Raw genomic sequence first — 23,710 nt, forward strand, 5'->3', positions numbered from 1 at the left:
TTTTGACGATGTACACTCTGATAATTAGTGCTATGAAAAAAGTCATTTTTCTTAATGGAAACTCGAAGCATTTGATCGCTGTTCGAATCGATCTGTTTATTGAGGGTGTCGATGCTGGCTTGACTCCCGGGATCCGATCTCTTATCCGAGTGACAGTCGTAGCAGTCATCGGGAAGAGAGAGAACCCCCGGAGAGGAGGCTCTGTCCTATCTCCATCTGGTCTGGTGCCCTCTGCTCCTGTACTCCACAAACATGGAGCTGTCGAGGCTTCTTGTGGTAAGCAAACCCTGATGGGCAAGCGTCCTGTGCAGATCTTCGGGGCAGTCTCGCATATCTATCGGCTGCGGGTTGGGGTCCGAGTGGAAAGAAACAGAGCACGTCGCAAAGTCCGTATCGGCCATTTTGGAAATGCGGCCCATAAAAGTAATCTGCTCCTGGATGCGGACATGCTGGAAAAAGTCATTTTATCAATTTAATTACCATTTACTTAGAGTGTACCTAATATAAGATATATAACATAGATACTAACAATTCCATTCTACAAAATTATATGTATTAAAATCTTCTTCTTCCTGTCGCTAAAATCCTAGTGTGTGGTTGTGGCCTCCTCCAGTACCTGCCTTCATATATGTCTGTCCAAAGTTAGGATTAGGATGCCCAAGGTCTTTAAAATAATCTAACCCATGGCCTCCACAAGATGCGGCTGATATGGCTCCAGCCTGAGGGCCCGGGGTTAGAGGGGCCCGGCCTGGGAGGTCGACAAGTTAAGTGACATAAACACATATCACAAATTGTCTCCAATAGTAAAAAAGTCGCCTGCGGTGCTATTTTACTTGGCAACTAAGTATTAATATTTCCATTTGTAATACTACATATTTATACATATTATTTTAAATTCTCTATAACTCCTTAGTTATAAGCAGACTTGAGAGTGGGTCTATCGATTTAGACCCTTCAGTTGAAGTACGGCCTTATGGTGGAGAGAGTCCAAAAGAATTTTTTAAGACTCCTTTACTTTCAGCTGCATGTATATAATCCGTGGCTCTATCCAACTAATTTTCTCTTAGGGATGCTTACATACTGGAGCTTAAAATTTAGAAGGGATCTTTATTTAGCTACATATTTTTTCAGACTTATACGCGGCGTAAATGTGAAATCTGCCATTCTTGGTGGTGTTGGCTTGTGTGTCTCTGATAATTACCTTAGGAATCGAGGGCATCCGTTGTTTGTTCTCCCACGGTGCAGAACTAATCTGCCATTAGTAATGCCAATTGGGAGGGCAGTAACCATGTTTAATGAAATCGCTTCGGATATTGATATATTCCACTTACGTGAGGGTGAATTTAGGTGGACATAAGTTTTTAAGATAGGGCCTATCAAAGTTCACTTTGTGTGCTTCCATCTACTTTTATTTTGTTATTTATTTTCTTTTTGTATTTCTTATTTTATTACTTATTGTATTATTATAACTCACACTTTTCTGTATTTTTATTTTTAAAAACCACTTATATTATGTCATGTCATGAACGCTTTGAATTTATAATTTGTTATGTTCATTATATGTAAAATAAATAAATTAGATTTGATTTGAATTTGATATGATATAATACATAACATATTTATCTGTCTATTGATATGATAATTGATATAATTAAATAATAAATCATGTGCAGAAATTTATTTTAAGTATTTTTAGTGTGTTTCCAGACTAATAAAAATGGCTATTTATCGAATATATTGAAGGGTCGCATGTTACTTGACTACCACAAAAAGGGATCGCGATCAGTGCTTCTTAATAGAATGCCGAGTGCCGATAAGTCAATAATTCAAGTAGATTTATTTAAAATTACACGGAACGCCCGTAATTTGACCTTTCGCAACCCTGGGGTTCCATTGGAAACTACCATTTAGGGAACACTAGTGTAGAACATCACGGTGTCCCTAACCTAAGTGCAATGTATGGGAGCCCGCCAAACATCCTAGCCTGGTGGCCTGCTTCAGGATGTGGGGGCCATGATCTAACCTGACAGTATCCCTCTGCCTCGAACGAGATTATTGTTTGTCACCAACTATTCTTAGACAGTTGACAAAAATGATGCTATGAATAAATATGTACATACTTTGTGATTATTTCCTCGCGATGTGTTGACAACTCGGTGAATATTGTTGCAGGTTCCCGTACTCCGAGTTGTTGTAGCAGATGCAACTAAAATAAAATATTAAATTTACTCGGAAAACATTAACATAATAATTATTTACTACTTTGAACTCTAACTCAACAGTTACAGTATCTTCATTTATAGTTAATAGTTATCTTGCCCGTGCTTTTCATCTCGAAAGCTTCTAGGCAAGGTCTCAATATATTTATGTGATTTTGTCAAAGCCTGCGTGTTTGTATTTATTTCACTTTCATCAGTCATTGAGCCTCATGGCCTGCGGTAGTGCTAAAAAATACATTACGTATTAATATTTATATCTAAAAACTAAAATTACCTAGAACAGTTTTGTCGAATAATCACTTCATCCAATTTTGTTGTACAGTTTCCAAGGCAAACGATTATTGGAGGAGTAGGAGGATATATAAAAATTTGTTTAAGGTGTAATAGACTTCAAAGGTTCATAATATCTTGTCAAGTAAATCACACAAACATCTCAAAATATATACGTTGATCCCAATTGTAGGCAGGTAATTTTCACCGCTCTAGATTTAGCTTTTTTGGAGTCTTCGAATTTCTGAGAAAATTGTGTTTTATGGTTTAATATAATCACAGATTTGTATAGATATAATAATACCAAAAGCACTCTGTAAAATTAAAAATGGCTCAGAATTTCTATCGCAATTTTAGGCATAAAACGTTTCTGCAAAAATTTACAGTTTGTTTAAAAATGGCACCACTATATATTATTATAAAGTCATTTTATAACAAATTTTGAAAGTGCGTTTTTTCTAATGATTTTGTTTTATGTTGAAATAAATCACAGGCGGTGTAATTTTACTTCATGTTATTACAAATTAACTCAAGAATTTCTGTGTTATTATTGAGTTAATTGTAACCTTTTTTTCTCATAATATAATAGGTATTTATGTAAAAATATTTTCATAATTCGACACCTCCTACGTATAATATTGTAACTAACAAAATGACGTTTTTCATTTTTCGTATCCATAGTATGTATTACATATGATGCCATTTACAGAATTTCAAAATTCGTATTATAAGTGTGATTTTCAAGCATTGCATATTATTGTATCTCAAATTTCTTGAAATTTTTCCAACGTGAAGTATGGTAACGTATTTAGCAATACTATACGCGGGAAACGCGCGGAGATCTTGCCGCGCGGGTATATTGTTACTGCTAATTACGATACTTCACTTCGGACGGGAGGTGACACACCGCTACCACTGTGAACTTTCGGTTATATTGTATTTTTGTATGGTTTGGTAAATATTAAATACCATACTGAAGAGATCTAGACAATGACAATAAATATTGCGCAATATATCCGCCCCTACAGGACTTTAGTGTCAAGAATACAAAAATTGATAGAAAATCTATGCGTGCAAAAAATGTGTGATTAGGCCAGATGGGACAATTAATTATTTATTATTTTTGTGAAAAATCACATCAAGAGGTACTGTTATCATAAACTATGAGATTTATAATGCTTTATAATATTTTTTTTTTAAAAAAACCTCAATTATAATGGTTAAGGTTTCGGGTGATCGAAATAAAAGTGGTAATATGTTGCTAAATTAGCGATAAATGAAAAGCAATGCAGAGTTTTTACTGAAACTCAGTCGTGGCGAAGTTTTACCATTAAATATCATCTGACGAAATATCAAAATGAAAATAACATGGAGCTGGTTAAGGTCTGCAAAAAAAGTTTCTAGCTACATTCTCTATTTGTGACCAATTCGTATTCACAGCTTTGGACAAGGTGGATAATGATCAACGAAGTTGACACAAAAATTGCAATGTTGTATTAACTGATGATATGAATACCAGTGTTTCCGACCATGTTAAGTCGATCCAACCGGTCGAATCAGATTATATTCGACAGCGATCAAGCAAACTTCACTTAGATGGCGACCTGGATTTTACCCATTTATTTAAACTATATAATAAATCGTATGAACCCATAATATACACACATAAAGCTCAAACAGAAAAGCAGTATCAATTATTATTTATAATGAATGAAAATTTTAAATTGTGTTGTGACCAATCGCGAGCCGAATACTACAAGGTTCTAAGTGTTCGTCCTTGAAAAAACAAACCCAACAATGAAGTAGTATTCTAAACTGCCTCATTGTTACTTTTGTTTCTCCAAGGACAAACACTTATAACCTTGTAGTTCTCCACTCGCGCAATGTCACATTTTCAAAAACTTACAAGTCCGAGTAGCATCCACGGAGCAACTCCCAGTTTATGGCAAGAACCTTGCTCGTCAGTTAAGATTATTTGATAAACATGATGTTCAATCACTACACGGCAAAATTGTATCTGCGAATTTCGACTTCCAAAAAAATTTGAATGCCCTTCACGGAAATTTGAGTGAGTACATTTTATTATAAACGTAAATTATCAGTTTGCAATTTCACAGTTTTTCAATTTACACAAAAGGTAGCTACATGATACATATAGCAGGAAGCTGAAGGCAAACGAGGTACAAATGAGGACTCAAGTTGCTTACTTATTGTGGTCTATAAGCAAAAGAATTCAGGTTTTGCTCTAACAATATAGGCCAGAACAGAAATCGCATTGTTTATGACTTTAAAATGACTGTATTTGGTCCATAAATACAATGTTAATGTAAAGCACACATTTTTGGAAAGGGGACATACGCAAAATGAAGAGGACTGCGTTCAAGCCCTGATTGAGACATGTTCGACAAACAAACAAATTTTTGCACCTCCAGAATGGTACTGTTTAGTTGGATGGACAAAACAAGAAGGAAAACCTGAGGATGTGGTAGAGATCAATCACGTAGCATGTTTGATTTCAGAGCTCTATTAAATTATCATATATGGACTAATACAAATTAATATAAATTACAATGATCCGTTTAAGATTAATTACAAGTGCGACTTGTCCAGCACTGTCTACTCGACCATGGTCGTGAAAAGTAACACATAGCACACGCAACGAGAAACTTCATTTTCGGTAAAGGTTCTTTATTCACAAATATTGCCAATTCCAAAAGCTAAGACAGATGATGAGACTGCATATGTGCAACAATGGAATCATTCCTGAGCGTTATCTTGAGTTTTTCAGTAATTTTATACCTGTTAATACCTACCACTGAAATTCCACCAGCAGTTTCTGAGAAAGATTGATTTTATTATTTGTAAATACGAACACCTATAGCAAATTGTGTTTTTGTAGGATGAAAATAAAATCAGCTTAATAATTAATATGTCAGTGTAAAAAATCTCTTTTCGGTTGTAGGTTTTAAATTGTGCATGCTTCTTTTTTCGCATCATATAATTGAAAATAAATTCCAAACTAAAAATATAGTTGCAGAATAATTTCTTTTTCAGTTTCACTTATATTTTAACCTGAAGTGCACCCTTCCACTTAATCACCCATTGTTATTCTCTTGTCTGATTTTCCTTTGATATTTGATATATTATTTAACCAAAAACGTTGGTTTGAAGTGATTGTAATTTTTATTTTTTGCTTTTAATTTTATTTCAATATTTACATACTTCCTTGAATTGGATTTTTGATTGAAATTATTTCTTCTCTATTTTTTTCTGTATGTTTAATTTTTATCATGTCATGAAAGTCTTAAATTTATTTAATGTTTTATTAAATGACAATAAAAGCAATTTTATATAGAGTATTTTTTCCAACCTACCTATCTGACGACCCATACCATAACTTTTAATTATTGTTATTACCGAATTATGATTTTAAATACGCAAAAAATCCTAGGTGAAGGATTGTATCTAACATATACAATATATTTCACCAAAACCATGACGACGTAAATTATAATAAGTATCACATACAACTAAATGCATGTAAGAGGTTCCGCCGTAAACTATTGTATGTGCTTTATACAATATTTCGAACGAATTCTTTTCCGCACTATAATGTTGTAACTGCATTTTCTGATTAACCACAGAAAATATTAGATATCCTTTAATGCAAAACAAATCTATTTATATATAATGTTTGAGGCTTTCACGGTTGTTTTTTATCGTAGTATATTCTTGGGTTTTCACCGTGTCTCCTTCTTCCTTCTTTACTCGACGTTTCGGGCTCGTTGCAGAGGCCATTATCAAGAGATATGTTTTATGATGAAATGTAGTGTATGTATGTGCACTATCAGCAAAATCTAATATTCGAGCCAGTATCCCCGGTCGTAATGATCGACAGATTACTCTGAGCAACGTTTGCTCTTAGATAATCGGATTCAATTTGACATTCTTAGAGCAACGTTTACATTCACATACATACACTACATTTCATCATAAAACATATCTCTTGATAATGGCCTCTGCAACGAGCCCGAAACGTCGAGTAAAGAAGGAAGAAGGAGACACGGTGAAAACCCAAGAATATACTACGATAAATCTATTTATAATTTACAATTGACATCCCAAATTTGGTGCAAAACATTCAAAAGGTCGACTTACACCAAGCTTTTGTATCTTTAAACCGCTCTCCTGTAAAGTTGCGATTTTGAAGTTACAATACTCTACGTAGGAGGTGTCGATATTTAGGTGGGAGTAAAATTTTGGGTGATTACCCGAACGGTATCCATCCTTGGAACAACCCTGGATTTAATATACCTACTCGATTACTGTGCATCTGATGCTGGTGGAATATTCGGCTATATTTTAATTTTGTTTGACGCAGTCAACCAAAGTTGGCGCAGTGAGATTAGGGTAGGTAACAAACGGAACATTGGTACGTAGCGTGTAAAAATTGAAGTAGGTGTCATAAAAATAAATTTCGTTACTTTGCAATATTAAAGCTATAAACCATTTTACATGCTTTTTTGTTGATTTAGAAGGCGTTATTAGAGCTGATAAAAATACGCACAGGCTTTGGCAACATCGACAGAAAATCTATTTATACGAAAATTTGTATTAAAATATTCATAGAAATTCTTAATTTCAGGCACAAAACGGTATTTGCCAAAAAATATTTGCAATTATAATAATCATTGGTCATTTCAGATTTAATTTCATATATTATTTGGGCTCTGTGTCAATAAAACTAGGTTCTTTTCAACTTCGTTCATAAAAGATAAAAAATTTTGTTAGGGAACCTCTCAGTTAGAAACCCCATATTAATAATGTTAAATTCATCGTGTACAAAATTAAAACACCCGCCGCACTCCTCAAGTTAGTAGCAAATATGCGAACTGATAATTAGATCAGAAATTAAATCGTTAGCACTTAGGTATATCTGAAAACCGATCACGAAAACATTTATGTAGGTTTTAGATCGATTGAATAATAACAACAGATGAAGGGCGCAGGTTTGACGTCTGCTATTCAACAGAAACTCCCTTGGTGCTAAAATTAGACGCATTCTGTGATTTCACCCTATATCGCCGAGTCGCTACGAGAATATTATGCAGTATTTTTTTTCAACCATGTCCGATCCTAATAAGATCATTAATAATAATTATGTGTCCGCGGAGTGGCGGTTTGTATTGACAGATTTTGTTTTTACGAGAAATTGATGTCAGCCACTTGCTCAATTCTGTGGGGTTTGTGCCTTACACTCGGGTGGTTGTAGGTACTGTAATCATAATATTATATCAATAAAAGACTGAGATGCAAAATATACAATTTTCAAAAAAATTTAAGTAATAAAACATATTTATTTTGCGGAAATAATATTACTTTTCGGTGATTTTCACGGGTGGAAATCGTAAAATTTTTTTTAGCAGCGGAACTTTTTTGATGACATCGTCTGGTAAAAGGTTTATTTGATATTTACCGGTCAACTTCCGTTTTGGAAATAAACATCCGCAGCAGCGACCGCACTCTCGCCGGAAGTTCATGGCGTAAGAGCCGTACACCAGCGGGTTCATGCACGAGTTCGACACCGCCATTATAAAGAACAAGTCCTGTAGCCAGGTGTCTACCAGCATCGCACTTTCACGGTCGAACATGTACCTGAAATAATTGAATTTTAACTATGTATTATTAAAGTTAAACTAATGTTACATGCCTTGATACGTTTACACTTAGTACAGACCAACATAAATATCCTCACAAACAAATAATTATTGTATGAAACGGTTTTATTCCTATTTGCATTATTGTCTAGATAAAATATTTTAACATAAATACGCATATTAATAAGCATAAACAAGCAATTAGTGTGGCCATGTTAGAATGATTTTTTTTACTCTTTCATCGCAAATACCGACACGCGATTTCGGTTACGATGTGGGTTACATAAACTACATATTATTATAATTAAAAAATAAACTTTACTGATTGGGCATGCGTTGAGTTTCAAACATATTATTCTATTTTGTGCACGTGCGTTTTGTAGAGATAAAAATGCATAGACAATAATTGTATTTATTTGGGGAAAGGTGTACTTTTGTAAGGTTTATAATTTTTTTTAAAACTAATTCTGACAAGACCATAAGGGCCGCGACAAAGGTTTGTATCAACAGATTTTTTAATTGATTCAAAAAAATACCGATATTCACGACTAAACGTTATCTAATACACATCCCACATTCCGTTAAGCTAGGCCAGGGGAGGGCAAACTACGGCCCACGGGCCGCATGTGGCCCGCCGGGTATTTTTTTGCGGCCCGCCATCATTAATTGTACTTCTGATTACGAATAACTTTTGACAATAGATTAAAATTTGAAGAATTTGTTGTTTCGTAAATGTATTATAAATATCAGTACGTCTTCCTTGCGTCTCATCTCACACTATGTAACCACTATTTTCTACGTTGAACATCGTGACACATTTAAATACTTTTAACTCCGCGTTGTATGAAAAAAAATATATGCCCATGATATGGTAAAAAGTTTGAATGGATTTCAATTAAAACTCAAGTTATTCCTTCGACAAATATCGAATAACAACGTGGACCAGTTATAAATATTTCAGAATATAAATTTGAAGAATATGGTAAAATTATTAAAGCCCTGAATGACGATTTTTCACAACGATTTGGCGACATCCGAAAAATTGAGACAAGTTTAGCAATAGTACGCGATCCATTTTCAATAGATGTTGATAGTGTACCGACAGAGCTACAGCTTGAGATTACTGATCTGCAGTGTGACACTGATTTAAGAGAATTGCATCGTCGTGAAGAAATCTACAAAGTTTACAATGCCCTTAATTGAGACAAATTCGACCAACTTAAAGATTATGAAAGAAAAATGTTCGTTATTTTTGGATCAACCTATATAATATGTGAACAAACATTTTCGATCATGAACCTCAATAAAAATTCTTTACGATCAAATATCTCCGATGCCCATTTACAAGCAGTTTTGAGAATATCAACTACAAAATTAACACCTGAATTTAAAAAAAAAATGTTAAAAAATGTACAACAGTTTCATTCTTTTCATTAATTTTTTTGTAATGTTTATTTTTCGTGATAATAAATAGTGTATATCTAAAAATTGTATTTTACTTGCGGCCCGCCGCTCATTTTGATATCTTGAATTTGGCCCTCCATCCAAAAAGTTTGCCCCCCTCTGAGCTAGGCTATAGTTTTTTCGCAAGATTTACGAATATCAGATTTTTTCTATATTTATATGTATTCATAATTCAGAAATATTCATCATTTTTAAATGAAATATTTCGCATTAATCAAAGACGGGTCCATATTTGAATTCCAGCTAGTTAAGTATGTTCCGCGGATTACTCGGGTCTTGATTTTTTTTTAGAAAACCATAATCATTTCGAATGTGTTATTATTTCAAGCTTTTTTTTTAATTAAACTATTTTGTTGTGTCAATAACTCGAAAAAGATTAAAAAAACCATATGCTTATACTGTTTACATGATAGAGTACTCATACAAAAAGTGAAATATGAAAGTTCGAATATTGCTCGGTCCAACTTTTGAATAGAATTCATTGATGATTTAATTCGGATACTGTTTTTTCAATCAATTCATAATGTTTTAAGTTGGTCTTTAAATAATGACGTAGGTACTACATAACATTTTGATCGTAATCAAAATGTTAATATAAAAATAGCAACTGACGTAAGAAGGTGTTTGGTAGAATTAATTAGGAAGCTCTCAATCCTTTACTGTAGGGAATTTCTGTCGACATTAATTAATTGCAAAGTATTTTTACAAAAGCATTATCGAAATAGTGCTACACAAATACATTTTTATTGTGAAACCTTTCCTCAATAATTATTATGAAATCAAAATATTATTTTTCAACATTTTTTACTTGTAGTCAATTTTATATGTGTCGCTGAGTTTCAAACCCCGCTATAACACTTTTTTGAAATAATTAAGATATATATATCGTTGTATTCTTTATTAAAATCTCTACATGAAAATTTTATCGCCTCTAGCAAAATCCGCTACGATTAACTGTTATTTATGAAACAAAATCAATGTGTCTATCAAATCTCGCTATAACACTACTGAAACATTCAAAAACCTTTTTTGTCCAAAAAGTTTTTATTGATTTTCTCAACATAATGAAAAAGTATTATAGCGGGTATTGAAACTCAGCGACACATATTTTGTATAGGAAAAAATAACACAGTACAATAAATCACTACGTAAGGGTTGTAAAAATCTTGAAGGCCCTCATTAAACAATTAATACTTGCAGTTGATTTTCCTTCAAAATATTATTAAGATTTTTTTTGTGTTCTTAATTTACCATTTTCATATTATTTGTAACACTTAATTTCATTTTGTTTGATATTTTTATGAAAACTGGTCTGGAATGGTTTATTGATAAATTGACAAACAAAATATTTGGTTTACCAGATTCAGGATGATTTAAGCATCGAGAAAGATTTCTTATAAGTTGTAGGTATTTCGTAAGCTTTTGATTTTTATGAAGAATGCATTTATTATCAAGTACTGTGAGTTTTGGCTATTTAGGTTTTCATGGTAATATTAATCAGTAGAAATATATGAATGATTTTATATTTTTGACAATGTCCGAAGGAGGTATACAAAACTGATCCCGATGTTTTTTCAAATACTTAATGTGAAATAAATACTAAGCATTGTGTTTTATTTTACTAGGTATAATATCGTTTTAACGAGATAAAATTAATAGTTACTAAAGAAAGGCAAGGTTTAAATAAAAAAAATATGCGATAATGTTGATGCATTCAATTTAAGAAATGATTAAATTGGTTAAAACAGAATTCCTCGGTGAGGATTATTAGCTTACCATAGAGTCATGACAGTGTAGGGCATCCAGCACCAGGCGAAGACAGAGACAATAGTGATGGTCATGCGAAGAGTTCGGCTCCTCGCTCTCTCAATGTTTCTGATGTCCGATCGTCGCAGTTGTATCCTGCTGTTATTCGGTCGGTATCCGAGGTCTGTCCAGATCCATAAAATGACAACAATATTTTTCTAATAAACTTTCATTTAAAAATGTTAACAGTTTGGACCTGTTATGGTTTGCGCCTGCTGTTGCTCTAAAGCACAATCTCCAAAATTTTGAGGCACCAAATGGTCATTCGGTTTCAGTTATTATGTTAATTGTATTTCATATATTGTCTTCAAATGCAAATCTTTATGTTGAATATTCCATGTAGTGCCATAAAAAAATCCATGTTCTTGGGAACAACTTGTAATTGATTGTTCTGGATATTCACCCACACTTTGATTCACGAAATTGATATTTTTAGCAGTACGTTAAAAGTTTTAACGGTTTGAATTCAACATTACAAAGATTACCATCTGACTTGAATTTTCCAATTAAATTATGAATAGTAAGCTCTGTTGGTCGATTATTTTAATCATAAATTTCACGTAATGGCCGAAATGTAGCTCGAATAGATTCATTATTGTTGTAATAGAATAATATAGATGTTAAAAATTCGTATACGTTGTACAACTGTGCATTGTTCCATGATGAGTTGCCGAACAATACTGAACACAAATGTCAATTTTGGTGGGAATCAGAATAAGAGATGACTGCTATGACGTTTTAAAAATTTATAGTAATAATTTGATAACCCTTTATATACAACAGATTCATTATTTATTTTTTGCTGCATAGCAATACAGTTGGCAGTGATCGTGTGTTTTTCGTTTGCTAATTCTTAGGCATAGACCGTCCGGCTCCATCGTCTTTAATGAGTGCGGGTCTTTTTTATTGGATTGAATTGCCTTCCGCGACAGCTACAATCACCCCTTTCTAGTATAAAAAGAATTTCAAGAAAAGTCACGGAACAAAAAGTAGATAGTACAAAAAGTGTCATTAATACTATCCTTCAAATTTCATAAAGAATATACGTCTTCTCTATATTTTAAGTGGCAAAGTTTCAACAGATAAAACAAAGTTGCTTTTTCTTGTGATTTTTGTTTTAAAAATACATTAATTATCTTTAACCTGTCTTTAAAAGTATCATCGGTGATACGTCAAAGTCTTTAAATTGATAAAATATATTTCATTATAATGTATATAGTATTATGTAATAATTTGAATAGTGATTTGTAAGAGTGAGAGTATAGTAATATAGATTATAGAGAGTAGAATTTTAATATTTAATTTTATCACTTTCACTTTAAATAATCAAATAAAAATACTTAAAGAACTATTTTTCTGAGTTAATATTTTATATACTCGTAAGTAGGTGTTTAATATTTAAAATAAAAATGATCAGTGACATATTATATTAAATTCCAGTTGACAAGTTGACTCGCCGAGGTACTACGGTTACTCCTATGTTAAATCCTTAAATACGAAGATCAGTAGTTTCTGTTCGAAAAAAACCAAGGTTAAGCCCCGGACCTGACTCGGTCTGAAGTCTTACAACCCATATCCGTTAAGTATTGTTATAAAATTTCAATCAGCTTTAGATTGCTTTTACAAAATAATCGCATTTGAGGATAATATTATCCATGTTGTATTTTAACGGCCCACATGCTCAGCGTACGTCAAAATGGAGCTTTCATGCTATTTTAAAAGCATGATCCTGGACATTCCTTAAACGTTGTAGATAATCTTTTAACATAATTTTGAAGCCTTATTATCATTTATATTTATTTTAAACATTTGATGGCTGCATAAAGTATTTTTATTACATAAAATAGTATTCTTTTAAACCTCTCGCTCTTTTTAGAATATAGTCATATTTCAGTACGTCCATGTGAAGTGGTGTTAAGATTAGATTAGGTTAGATTAGGTAAAGTTAAGATAGCCCATTGTTAGTTCATCTAAATAATTTATTGTAATATTAATAATGTATCGTGTAGAAATATATTGAATCGTCTTCCAGGTGGAAGCTTCAGTGGTTTCTGTATACAAATTACTTCAGCAATTTTATACGGAATAAAGAAACATCAATAATTTGCCTAATCCTGATAGTTTGTATTTACTTTCATACATTTGGGCCCCCTGTCAATACAAGGATATTTTCATCAACATCTTTGACTGTGTATCTACCATATTAGAAATTTTCTAAAATATAGGTTGCAGGTATTTGAAATGTTATCCGTTACCCTTTGTTTCTCTAGACTTGCTGGTGATCTCGCAGAGAATGCGGAAGTAAGCGATGCTGATGATGGTTAGCGGGATGAAGTACATGGCGGCGACGCAGAACAGGTTGTATGTGATCTCTTGTGCCTCGCTCGCGAAGAATCCAAACGACACGCACTGCTCGAAGTCAGGAGTCGTGGGGTGACGCGACACGTGGAACACGAAGCTCTGAAACAAAGATTCCGCGATCTTATATTAAAATTTGTATATTATCACCTGATCTTTGCAGTTGATATTGGTAACTTGGAACAATACCCTCAAGATATAAAGGATAGGAAGCAGAAGCTTTCAAATGAAAACCAAAACTTGGTTTATACGTTAAGTACTTATTAGTAATGCTGTCACAAAAATAGGAAAAACATCAATAGCCACTATCGTATCAATACTATAAGTACAATTTTCATAACTGAAATATTTGGTTTTGCCAGGAACGAATTAATCGTGAAAGGAGGGTATAACCTGCATTTTCCCAATTTATTCATTAACACCTCTCTCTCCTGGCTGTAGGCATCACATTGCCAGACAATGTGATTAATGTAACGTAAATGTCTAGTGTGTAGTGTAACAAAAATGTAATTCTGTATTATTAATAATGTAACTATTTATGTCTGTAGTTTAAAAAGTGTATGTATACTTTTGTAAACCATTGTAAAGCAAAATAGCCCTCCATTAAGAGAAGAGCTCAATTGCTTCCAAATAAAGAAAAAAACTATAAGTATTGACACCTGTATTTTTTTATGGGAAATCACAATCATGGCATAATATTTTTTTTTTTTTTTACAAAATTGGAGGTTAAAAACTTTAATTACGACAAATGTTTTAAAATTACGATTAGTCTGATTTCATCCTATTTCATTCTGACCATGTCCGATCCTAATAAGATCATAATATGGGCCTCTACGGAGTACAGGTTTGTATTAACATATTTTGTTTTTACGAGAAATGGATGTCGAACACTTTTCCTTAACCTATTAGTTCCATACTCTGACACATACACAAATTGAAAAGCAATATTGTGTACTTGCCTGACCCAAGATTCAAACCTGGGACCCACGATGCTATAAGGCCGACGCTTTAGCCACGCCCCATTTTATATTTTGATATTCGATTAAATAAAATACTAGTTAATGTTTGTTTTTTAGAATTATTAATAACCATGTCCTTGCTTTTTCATACAAGGTGGTTGTTAGTAATTTTGAATAATCGCAAACACCCAGGCTTTGAGAAAAACACATAAATATTGTGTCCTCACCGGGTCGAGCCCAGAACTCTCGGGTGGAAGGCCAGCGCCTTACGCACTTCACCAAGAGACCTGCCTGCTAGTTAGTTCATGTTACTCATCACACTGCGGGGGTAGGATGTGTTTGACACGTCGACCCAAAACAGCTCACTGTCGGTTTACTAGCTTCTAAAAGGTTTATTTATCAATCGATATTTATTTAATATTAGAAAAATACCACCTACTTTATATCTATATTCTCCATAATAATCATTATTATATATTTTTTGGGTGATACCACTGTGTGCACATCTTAATCTTTCTTTCCTCGAGAATACCAACGTTCTACCCCCTTCTAGATTTTTGTGTTTATTCCCGACCCTCTCGATATCTCAATTTACTAGAGTTCAGATTTCTACTTTATTATCAAATTTTAAGTAGGCAATGGATAATTGGCGGAGTTATTTTAATACACAGGAAAAAATCACCACTCCGAATTGAAGATGGAACATTATTTATATTGTTAATGTAGTATGGACGTATTTTAACATATTAAGAGGATTAATTGGGTACCTACATACTGTGACTTAAATAAAATACTCACACATGATTAAATATGTGAATTTGACATTGGTAATCATGAGTTCAATTCTGTGATCGCCGAGTTCATAAATCGAGTAAGGTAATATATTATGTAGTTAGTGCAGTATATCAGCTATACGTAGAAGATTACGTAGGTAATAATTGATCTATATTCATATCTATTCACCATAAACCAATGCTAAGCCAGTCGGAGTTAGTTTATTATAGTCTTACTAATTCGACAAGTTCTCATTGATATTCGGAGCTAGTAATCGCGGTGGGATTTGGAAGATTTATATTATACATATTTTTAATCCGTATGAAATTTTCTTCGTGAGTAGATACCTGACATATATTGAAAATTATTATTGAGAAAGACGTAGACGAGAAACAAAATTAGGCAACCGAATTAATAAGAGCTTAAGCTATAGAAATCCATTAAAAAGTTTCTGAATAATAATGATAAAAATAATATGCAAATTAAATGACATTTTTTTGATTCCATTGGCAATTTAAAAAACTCTCTCGGTAAAATGTAATGTTGAAATGTCAGTAACATTTACATAATAGGTAGTTAATTTATTTCCACCATTGTCTTGCACAAATTACTGCTTTAAAAGATTCAAGCTTTAAAATTGAAGAGGGGTAAATTGAAATGGTGTCTAGTCTAGTTACTCGTATTTTTCTTTAAATTGTCATGTAGCTGGGAACAAAATAACTTTTAAAAACTTATTACGATATTTTAGAAATATTTTATGATGATTATTTTGATCAGGAAAATAACTGTAGAATCTTCTTTTTTAACCTTAACGGCCCACGTGCTCGTCGTAGGTCAAAATTGAGTTTTTATTGTATTTTCAAACCATGATCCTGGACACTCCTTAAACGTTGTAGATAATCTATTTATATAATTTTGAAGCCTTATTATCCTTTATAGTTATTTTAAACATTTGATGACTGCATAAAGTATTTTTGTTACATAAAATAGTATTCTTTTAAACCTCTCGCTCTAATGTTTTAGAATATAGTCATATTTCGGTACATAACTGTGCAGTGGTGTTAGGATTTTTTACGTTTATTAATTTTTAAACGCATTTATGAAACCATTAGTATAATTTACTACGAGATATTTTTTGTAAAATATTCACGATAAAAAATTATATTGATAATCTCTGTGATCCCAAATTTGACAAGAATTAGGCATTTTATTATTCCAAAAATCGGCAAGATTAACACATTTGAAGATGATTCTAAAGATATTTATTATAAGCTATGTCTTTGACCGTTCAAGTGTGATAAATATCTTATGAATAATGATTGCTTTATAATAATTATTGACCTAAGAATAAGGTAGTGTTTTTTTGAAATACGCCATTTCTTTTGTCATTCCCCAGTGATTAAGCTACAACATACGGCCGTAGCCATAAATTGACAAACTATAATTAAAGTAGGGAGTAAAATGATATTGACGCGCGTTAACATAATTTTACTCGCTACTTTAATTATAGTTTGTCGATTTATGGCTACGGCCGTATGTTGTAGCTTAACTACTAGGGAATGACAAAATAAATGGCGTATTTCAAAAAAACACTACCTTATTCTTAGGTCAATAATTATTATAAAGCAATCATTATTCGTAAGATGTTTATCAGACTTGAATGGTCAAAGACATAGCTTATAATAAATATCTTTAGAATCATCTTCAAATGTATTAATCTTGCCTATTTTTTGAATAATAAAATGCCTAATTCTTGTCAAATTTGGGATCACAGATATTATCAATATAATTTTTTATCGTGAATATTTTACAAAAATTATCTCGTAATAAATTATACTCATGGTTTCATAAATGCGTTTCAAAATTATTAAACGTAAAAAATCTTAACACCACTGCACAGTTATGTACCGAAATATGACTATATTCTAAAACATTAGAGCGAGAGGTTTAAAAGAATACTATTTTATGTAACAAAAATACTTTATGCAGTCATCAAATGTATTAAATAAATATAAAGGATAATAAGGCTTCAAAATTATATAAATAAATTATCTACAACGTTTAAGGAGTGTCCAGGATCATGGTTTGAAAATACAATAAAAACTCAATTTTGACCTTCGACGAGCATGTCCCCCCTTATTTTGGAGTCTACCGATATAAATAGACAGATCATACAAGGCTATAAGATAAGCGGTATCCTTAAATTATTATATTGTAATCGTTACAATCGTATTTATATTAAACAGATATCCAAAAATTATTATTTCAAAACAATATTTTCTTCAAAATTTTTGGTTGGCGCTAATAACTCCATCCTGTTGTCGATTACCTTTTATTAATAATATTCAAAATTAAACCAAAAGTACGTAAAATATCCGGTTTACGTTTATAATCACAGCTTTATAAGCATACAGTGGATGCAATCCTTACAGCGTTTTTACAAGGAATGATTAATAATCAACTATACTATCTACTATATTTGTATTTATTGTATTAATCGAATGGCTAACATCCAATCGTCGTTAAAAGTAAATTATCATTAATTCCTTCTATGGAGGTACTAAATTTAATAGTCTCCGCGTATGTTATTTAGGTTTATGGTGTATCCACACGTGTGAGAAAACGCGGAATTTTATCTAAGTAATCTTTTTCTTCACCTTCTTCTTGGTGAGAGAGATGCGCCTAAGCTTTTCGAAATCACGCGACGGCTACGGTGATGGTCCCGTCGTCGGCAATAAACATGTAATCGATGATGCAGCTGGATCCGACGAGTAGTCAGACCATCACGGTGCTCCGCAGTTTGTTCGGCTCTGCATTCGCAATTTGAAGAATCGCTGGAGTATTTATGTTTCTTCATACAGTTTTTTTTTTTTTTTTTTTTTTAAATATTAGAAGATTTATATTGTACTCGTATTAACACATAATAAATTATTATTTACGTAAAGTGGTGAATCTTCATGTGAGGGTATATAGCCTTACATCATAATGATCTCTAAAACCTATTATAGCAGTATCGCCCGGAATTATCCCATTTCCGATTGATCTCGATGAACACCCGGTTTTCTAAACCTGGACAGGTGACATAGGTTGGATTTGACAGAATGGATAAAATTTACGATAAAATCTATGGTGTCTTAGAAATGGGAAATTCAAAGTGTGAAATTGACTTTTTACAATTATAACTACCTTAATATGAATGTTTATTATAATGAATAGAGAAATACGTCAGCATCGGTAGGTGGTATTTAACTATTTTCATTTAACATCATAATATTATTGATGAATTATTTTCTCATTACGTTTTAGATAAATATACCTACTATATTTTTATATAGTGATGTATTTTATACATCTGCTATATCCTATTATGACCCCAAATATTTGGTCTATAACAAAGTTAATCGTATTTTAATGACATTTTAAATTTGTTGATAATTATTCACAATAATATTTGTCACTTTTAATTTTTTAAATCATGCATTATAAAGAGATGAGAGAGGTGTTTCGACAATACATTGGACTACAAAGGTGATCTGGTTATACTTGGGAGAAAAACAGGTGAATTTACATATTATCATTTTCAGATCTCTGGAAGCTGTGTCAATGTGAAAATCCACTAAAATCCACATGTGTATAAATTATAGTAATGTAAGTTGATGTACATACAGTAAGTGAATAATAGTATAAATTAGATATCTAAAGTTTATTCATTACAATAGTATTTTCCATAGACTACCTACTTGCATACCTACAATGGTTTTGTAATTGACATTGTATTCGATATTTCATTGTAATCTTGAGCGCGGGTTCGCAACTTGTGAATCGAGAGTTACGAAAGTTCACCGATTTATACAGGAAACATATTTTATTATCGGTTGTATCAGTAATTTTTAACGGCTTATTTACACTTTTATGGTTTTTTTTTTTAAATTTTATGTACTTATCTAAATACCGGTTTCATTATATGATTGCATATTAATCGTGTATCATAAGCAATACAAAATTTTATCAATTAATTATCTTTACACTCAAAAAGATTCTCTATGGTAAGTATTTTTCCAATATAAAGTCAGTTATTACATAGAGTTTATAGAGGTTTAAAAAATGAATAACGAAAAACAGAAATAAAAGTATTTGTTATAATGTCTCATCTATTATATTATTGGGTATAATAAAAAATAATTTAAACTTCATCATTTTACGATAAAATAACCAAGGAGTAAATACTTTTATTTCTGCTAATATTCTATTTTCGGACGCTCAATTTTATTGTTTTTATTTTATTTTTTTTATCTTTTTTAACTTTATTTCAACTCGCAGTAGAGGAATTCATTGAAACAAACCGTGGTATAATCATGATTAATGAATGACCACCGAGTGCATTAAGGGAAGATTAATAAACTATGGACATTTCAAGTAAACGGCTACACAATATCTTTCACAAACATTAAATATAGCAAAGGAATATCAGACAGGTCAGGTATCAATGACTAGATGCCAAGATTATTGACTGTTGATCAAATATGCACTGGAATGAACAATTCAGTTTAGTGGTTTGGCGATGTATCTATGCATGACTATTTACGAAAAGTCAAGTTAAACATCAGTCAAAATAATAAAAGAAAGCAAATACTGTTTTGTCAACTGGTAAAATGAATGCAACTATTTTTGGCGTTCCCGAGGAATCATTATGATCGATGGCCTACTTTTAAAATAGCAAGACCATAACCAGGACTTATTATATTATAATCGTCAAAAGACGAACCGAATAAAAAACATCTAAGATTGGCGCACGAATAAATTTTCGTCCAACAGAACAAAGCACCGTCCCGCAAATCGACCAGTGCAATGGTAAAATTTGATTAATGGGCTAACTAAAGACTGAAAAGAGAATTTATATACTTACTAAAAAATAAAATTATGTTGTCCTAGAAAAATATCTCATTTAATTTTATCACTACCATCGTATACGATTCACATCATCCGTATTCCTAAAAATACTATTAGATATCATGTCATAAAACATTTTTGACATAAGAGTATTTTTGGCCAAATTATTGGCTATTTTAAAATGTGAAAAGTTACTTGACTTATAAGTTTTAAATTATAACGAAAAGAAAATACAGTCTCTAATATTATTATTATGAAATAACCTTGCATTAAAATAGGTGCATCCAAATTAGGGTAAGGTAAATATTGTCAAGAGATTCAGCGCTCACTATAATAAAGTAGTTATTCATGCTAATTTTTTTCAGCTCAATCGTACATTACAGTACCTAATATATATATATATTATAATATAAGTCATTAATTAATAATAAGTAATATACTTATAATTGTATCGATTATTTCTAGGTTTTAGATAAACGATTGATTATATTAAGCTATTTTTTCTCATTGCGTTAATAGATAATAAAATCGGCAATTGATAGAGATTAGGCAGTAACGCTTAACCTAATATCCGGTGGTGGCTCTGCTAACCATCCTCCAATATTTGATGATTTTGTCTCGACCCTACTGAAAAAGACAAGTACGGAAACAAGCCCACAGGCCAAGTATGTATTGTATTGTATTGATAGTGCGACGTTTTCCGCGACATTTCCGACGGTTTACAACCCCTAGTTAAACTGGCACGGCTTAAGAGATCCAGATTCGTAAGTGCTTTGAGCATTGTGAAAATAATATTATTCAGAGAATCGGAATGTCTCTGAAGCGCTACTTGCAAGACAGTTTCCCAAATAGACCAGACGCTGACTGAATTTTGTAGTGTTTTCATTGTCGGTGTGATATTGATAAATTAAGTTCATTGTAAACGACAATACAGACTAAATTAGAATATTACACAATATTATAAAACTATGTACGTGCGTTAGAAGTTATACTTCTTTGGCGTAACAAAAGAAAAACAAAACTTGTGATAAACTAGATTCTTTGAATAGCTGTTAATTATCTTGTTAAATTACACACTCAAGAAAAAGGATCGCCTATTGGAACGCCGTTGGCTTATTTCTATATACTTATATTACTAAATTATAATAACAATAAGTATAACAAAATAAAGAAGTGTAACAAAAATACTGAATAATGTAAGACATTCGCTTCGAAATATGCAGAAATATTCAATAATTATGGCATTCCGCAATTCATTATTAACCGTCGATGGTATAAAAATGCACAAAATCATTAATAATACATGACTGAACGGCGTATGGTTATTACTGGTATAACCCTTATTAATCTTAAGATCTAAAGAAAAACTTTTGTGCTTTTTTAGTAAATACTAATAAATCGTATTTCTTCGTGTGCCGAATACACATTTACATCACTACAGACATTATAATTGCATTATAATCAATTCATCGATCTTACAGAAAATGATTCGTATGTTCTATACATATTTAGAAGTTGTCTTTATTTTATTTAAGTCCATTATATTCGAATACCCACCCTACGTTTCATAATGCTCTGATACTTGATGATATGTCATGATTAGGGAATCCAATCCCGGGATCCCGGGATCCCGAGCTATTTTCGATACCTATGAATCCCGGGATTGATAAACTAAATTTCGGGATTTCGGGATTGATTTTTTTATCAATTTTTATGGAAAATATAACAGAAAAAATACTTTTAATACAAAATAACTACATTAGAAATAAACTGAGTTTGAATGAAGTTTGATGTGTAGGCTGCCGATTCATTTTATTTTTCACATAGATTATTAAAAATGAGAAAGATTGGTAAAAAAACAATGCTTCGCACTTTTAACAAAGTAATTCCACCATGATATCATACGTTTTACGGCAGTTTCATATTTGGCTGACTAATTAGATTTATGAAGCGGAAAGGCCATAAGTACGCCATGATTATTTGCTTTACTATTTTAAATCTCGCTGATCTATTCATTATGTCTTTACTATCAGAAATAGCAATCTCATATAAAATTCACATTATTATTTATATTACAATATTATTTACTCCATTAAACTTGTGTATTTCCAAGATTTAACGTATACAATATTAACAATAAATGTCTTAAATAGTATAAATTATACTAGATTTATTTTTGACCGATTTTATCAATTATATTTGTAAATATAAAAATTTTATATTAACAATGGAAAAAAATCCCAATCCCGGGACCAGTCCCCGGATCCCGGGATTGTCAAATTGTAATCCCGAAATCCCGGGATCAGAATTTTGGCTCGGGATTGGATTCCCTAGTCATGATGGATTTTGGTCTCATATTGCCTATATAGATGGCTACGTAACATTCTAGGTACATATTCCTAACTACATCCTTTACATTTAGTAATTTTGTTTTACAATGCAGTTTGTAAATTGTATTCATAAATAATAATTATTATTTATATGTTATATTTTTAAGTGTAGGTACTTATTCATGTAAAATGTACCCAATAAAATATTATTAAATTGTCATTTATCATTTATATACATCGATGAAAGTGGAGATATATTTTATTCGTGGAAGTATTTTATAACCTGATCCGTTAAGGACAAGCGAGATATTCCACGTTGTAATTTTATTATATCACGCACTGTTAAGAAATAATAAAATACGTTGAGAAAATAATGATTTAGTTGAGTGTGTTTCTGAAACGACGGTCGGTGGTCCGTTGCCGGCCTGCAGACAATATCTGTCGGACCGCGAATAGAATAATTGTTACTTATTTTAAAATGCATATTATTATGTCAAAAATTTCAAACAAATCGACATTCAAAAGATGAAATATACAGATAGTATTAATCTTTTAATGACACTGTTACGTTGCGTTGGGACATAAATAAAATACAAACATTACCACCGTTTTTCATATTACTAAATTAAACATCAATGAAATTATTATCCGGATCAACAACTGCATATTGATATGAGAAGACCTTTTCGGTCTTGTCAGTAATAAAAACTAAATAGATGTCACTGCAGTGCTTCGTCTCTCCTAAGCAATACTTAAACCATGGTTATCAACTATTCTGGCAAAGATTCAATAGCAGATTTGGCACTGTTATTAACAGTTTATTTACAGATCGGTAACTGCTTATTTTTCTTACCAATATAATTTTCATTGTAGGACTGTTATAATACGTCTGTTATATATATTGGTAAAGTTATAATACAAGATTTAAGAAAATATAAACTAAATACTATTGGAATAATGGTTTTTATATTACGTTAGCAGTC

At 31.8% G+C, this 23,710-nt stretch overlaps 1 protein-coding gene across 1 annotated transcript in view; it reads right to left on the reverse strand.

Annotated features, from left to right (window-relative positions):
* Positions 1-206: 206 nt before the first annotated feature.
* Positions 207-23,710, reverse strand: part of LOC147072625 (adipokinetic hormone/corazonin-related peptide receptor variant I-like) — a 110,062-nt gene continuing 86,558 nt past the window's right edge. Inside the window, exons 3-7 of the mRNA XM_085946244.1 lie at positions 13,672-13,876; positions 11,387-11,540; positions 7,966-8,144; positions 2,121-2,206; positions 207-449 (exon numbers count right to left, since the gene is read on the reverse strand). Coding sequence (XP_085802370.1) covers positions 207-449; positions 2,121-2,206; positions 7,966-8,144; positions 11,387-11,540; positions 13,672-13,876 — 867 coding nt within the window. The remainder of the gene's footprint in view (positions 450-2,120; positions 2,207-7,965; positions 8,145-11,386; positions 11,541-13,671; positions 13,877-23,710) is intronic.

The sequence above is a fragment of the Rhyacophila brunnea genome, unplaced genomic scaffold (assembly GCF_057557595.1).
Source record: "Rhyacophila brunnea isolate RB1 unplaced genomic scaffold, BYU_Rbru_1.0 scaffold_19, whole genome shotgun sequence".
Taxonomy (NCBI): domain Eukaryota; kingdom Metazoa; phylum Arthropoda; class Insecta; order Trichoptera; family Rhyacophilidae; genus Rhyacophila; species Rhyacophila brunnea.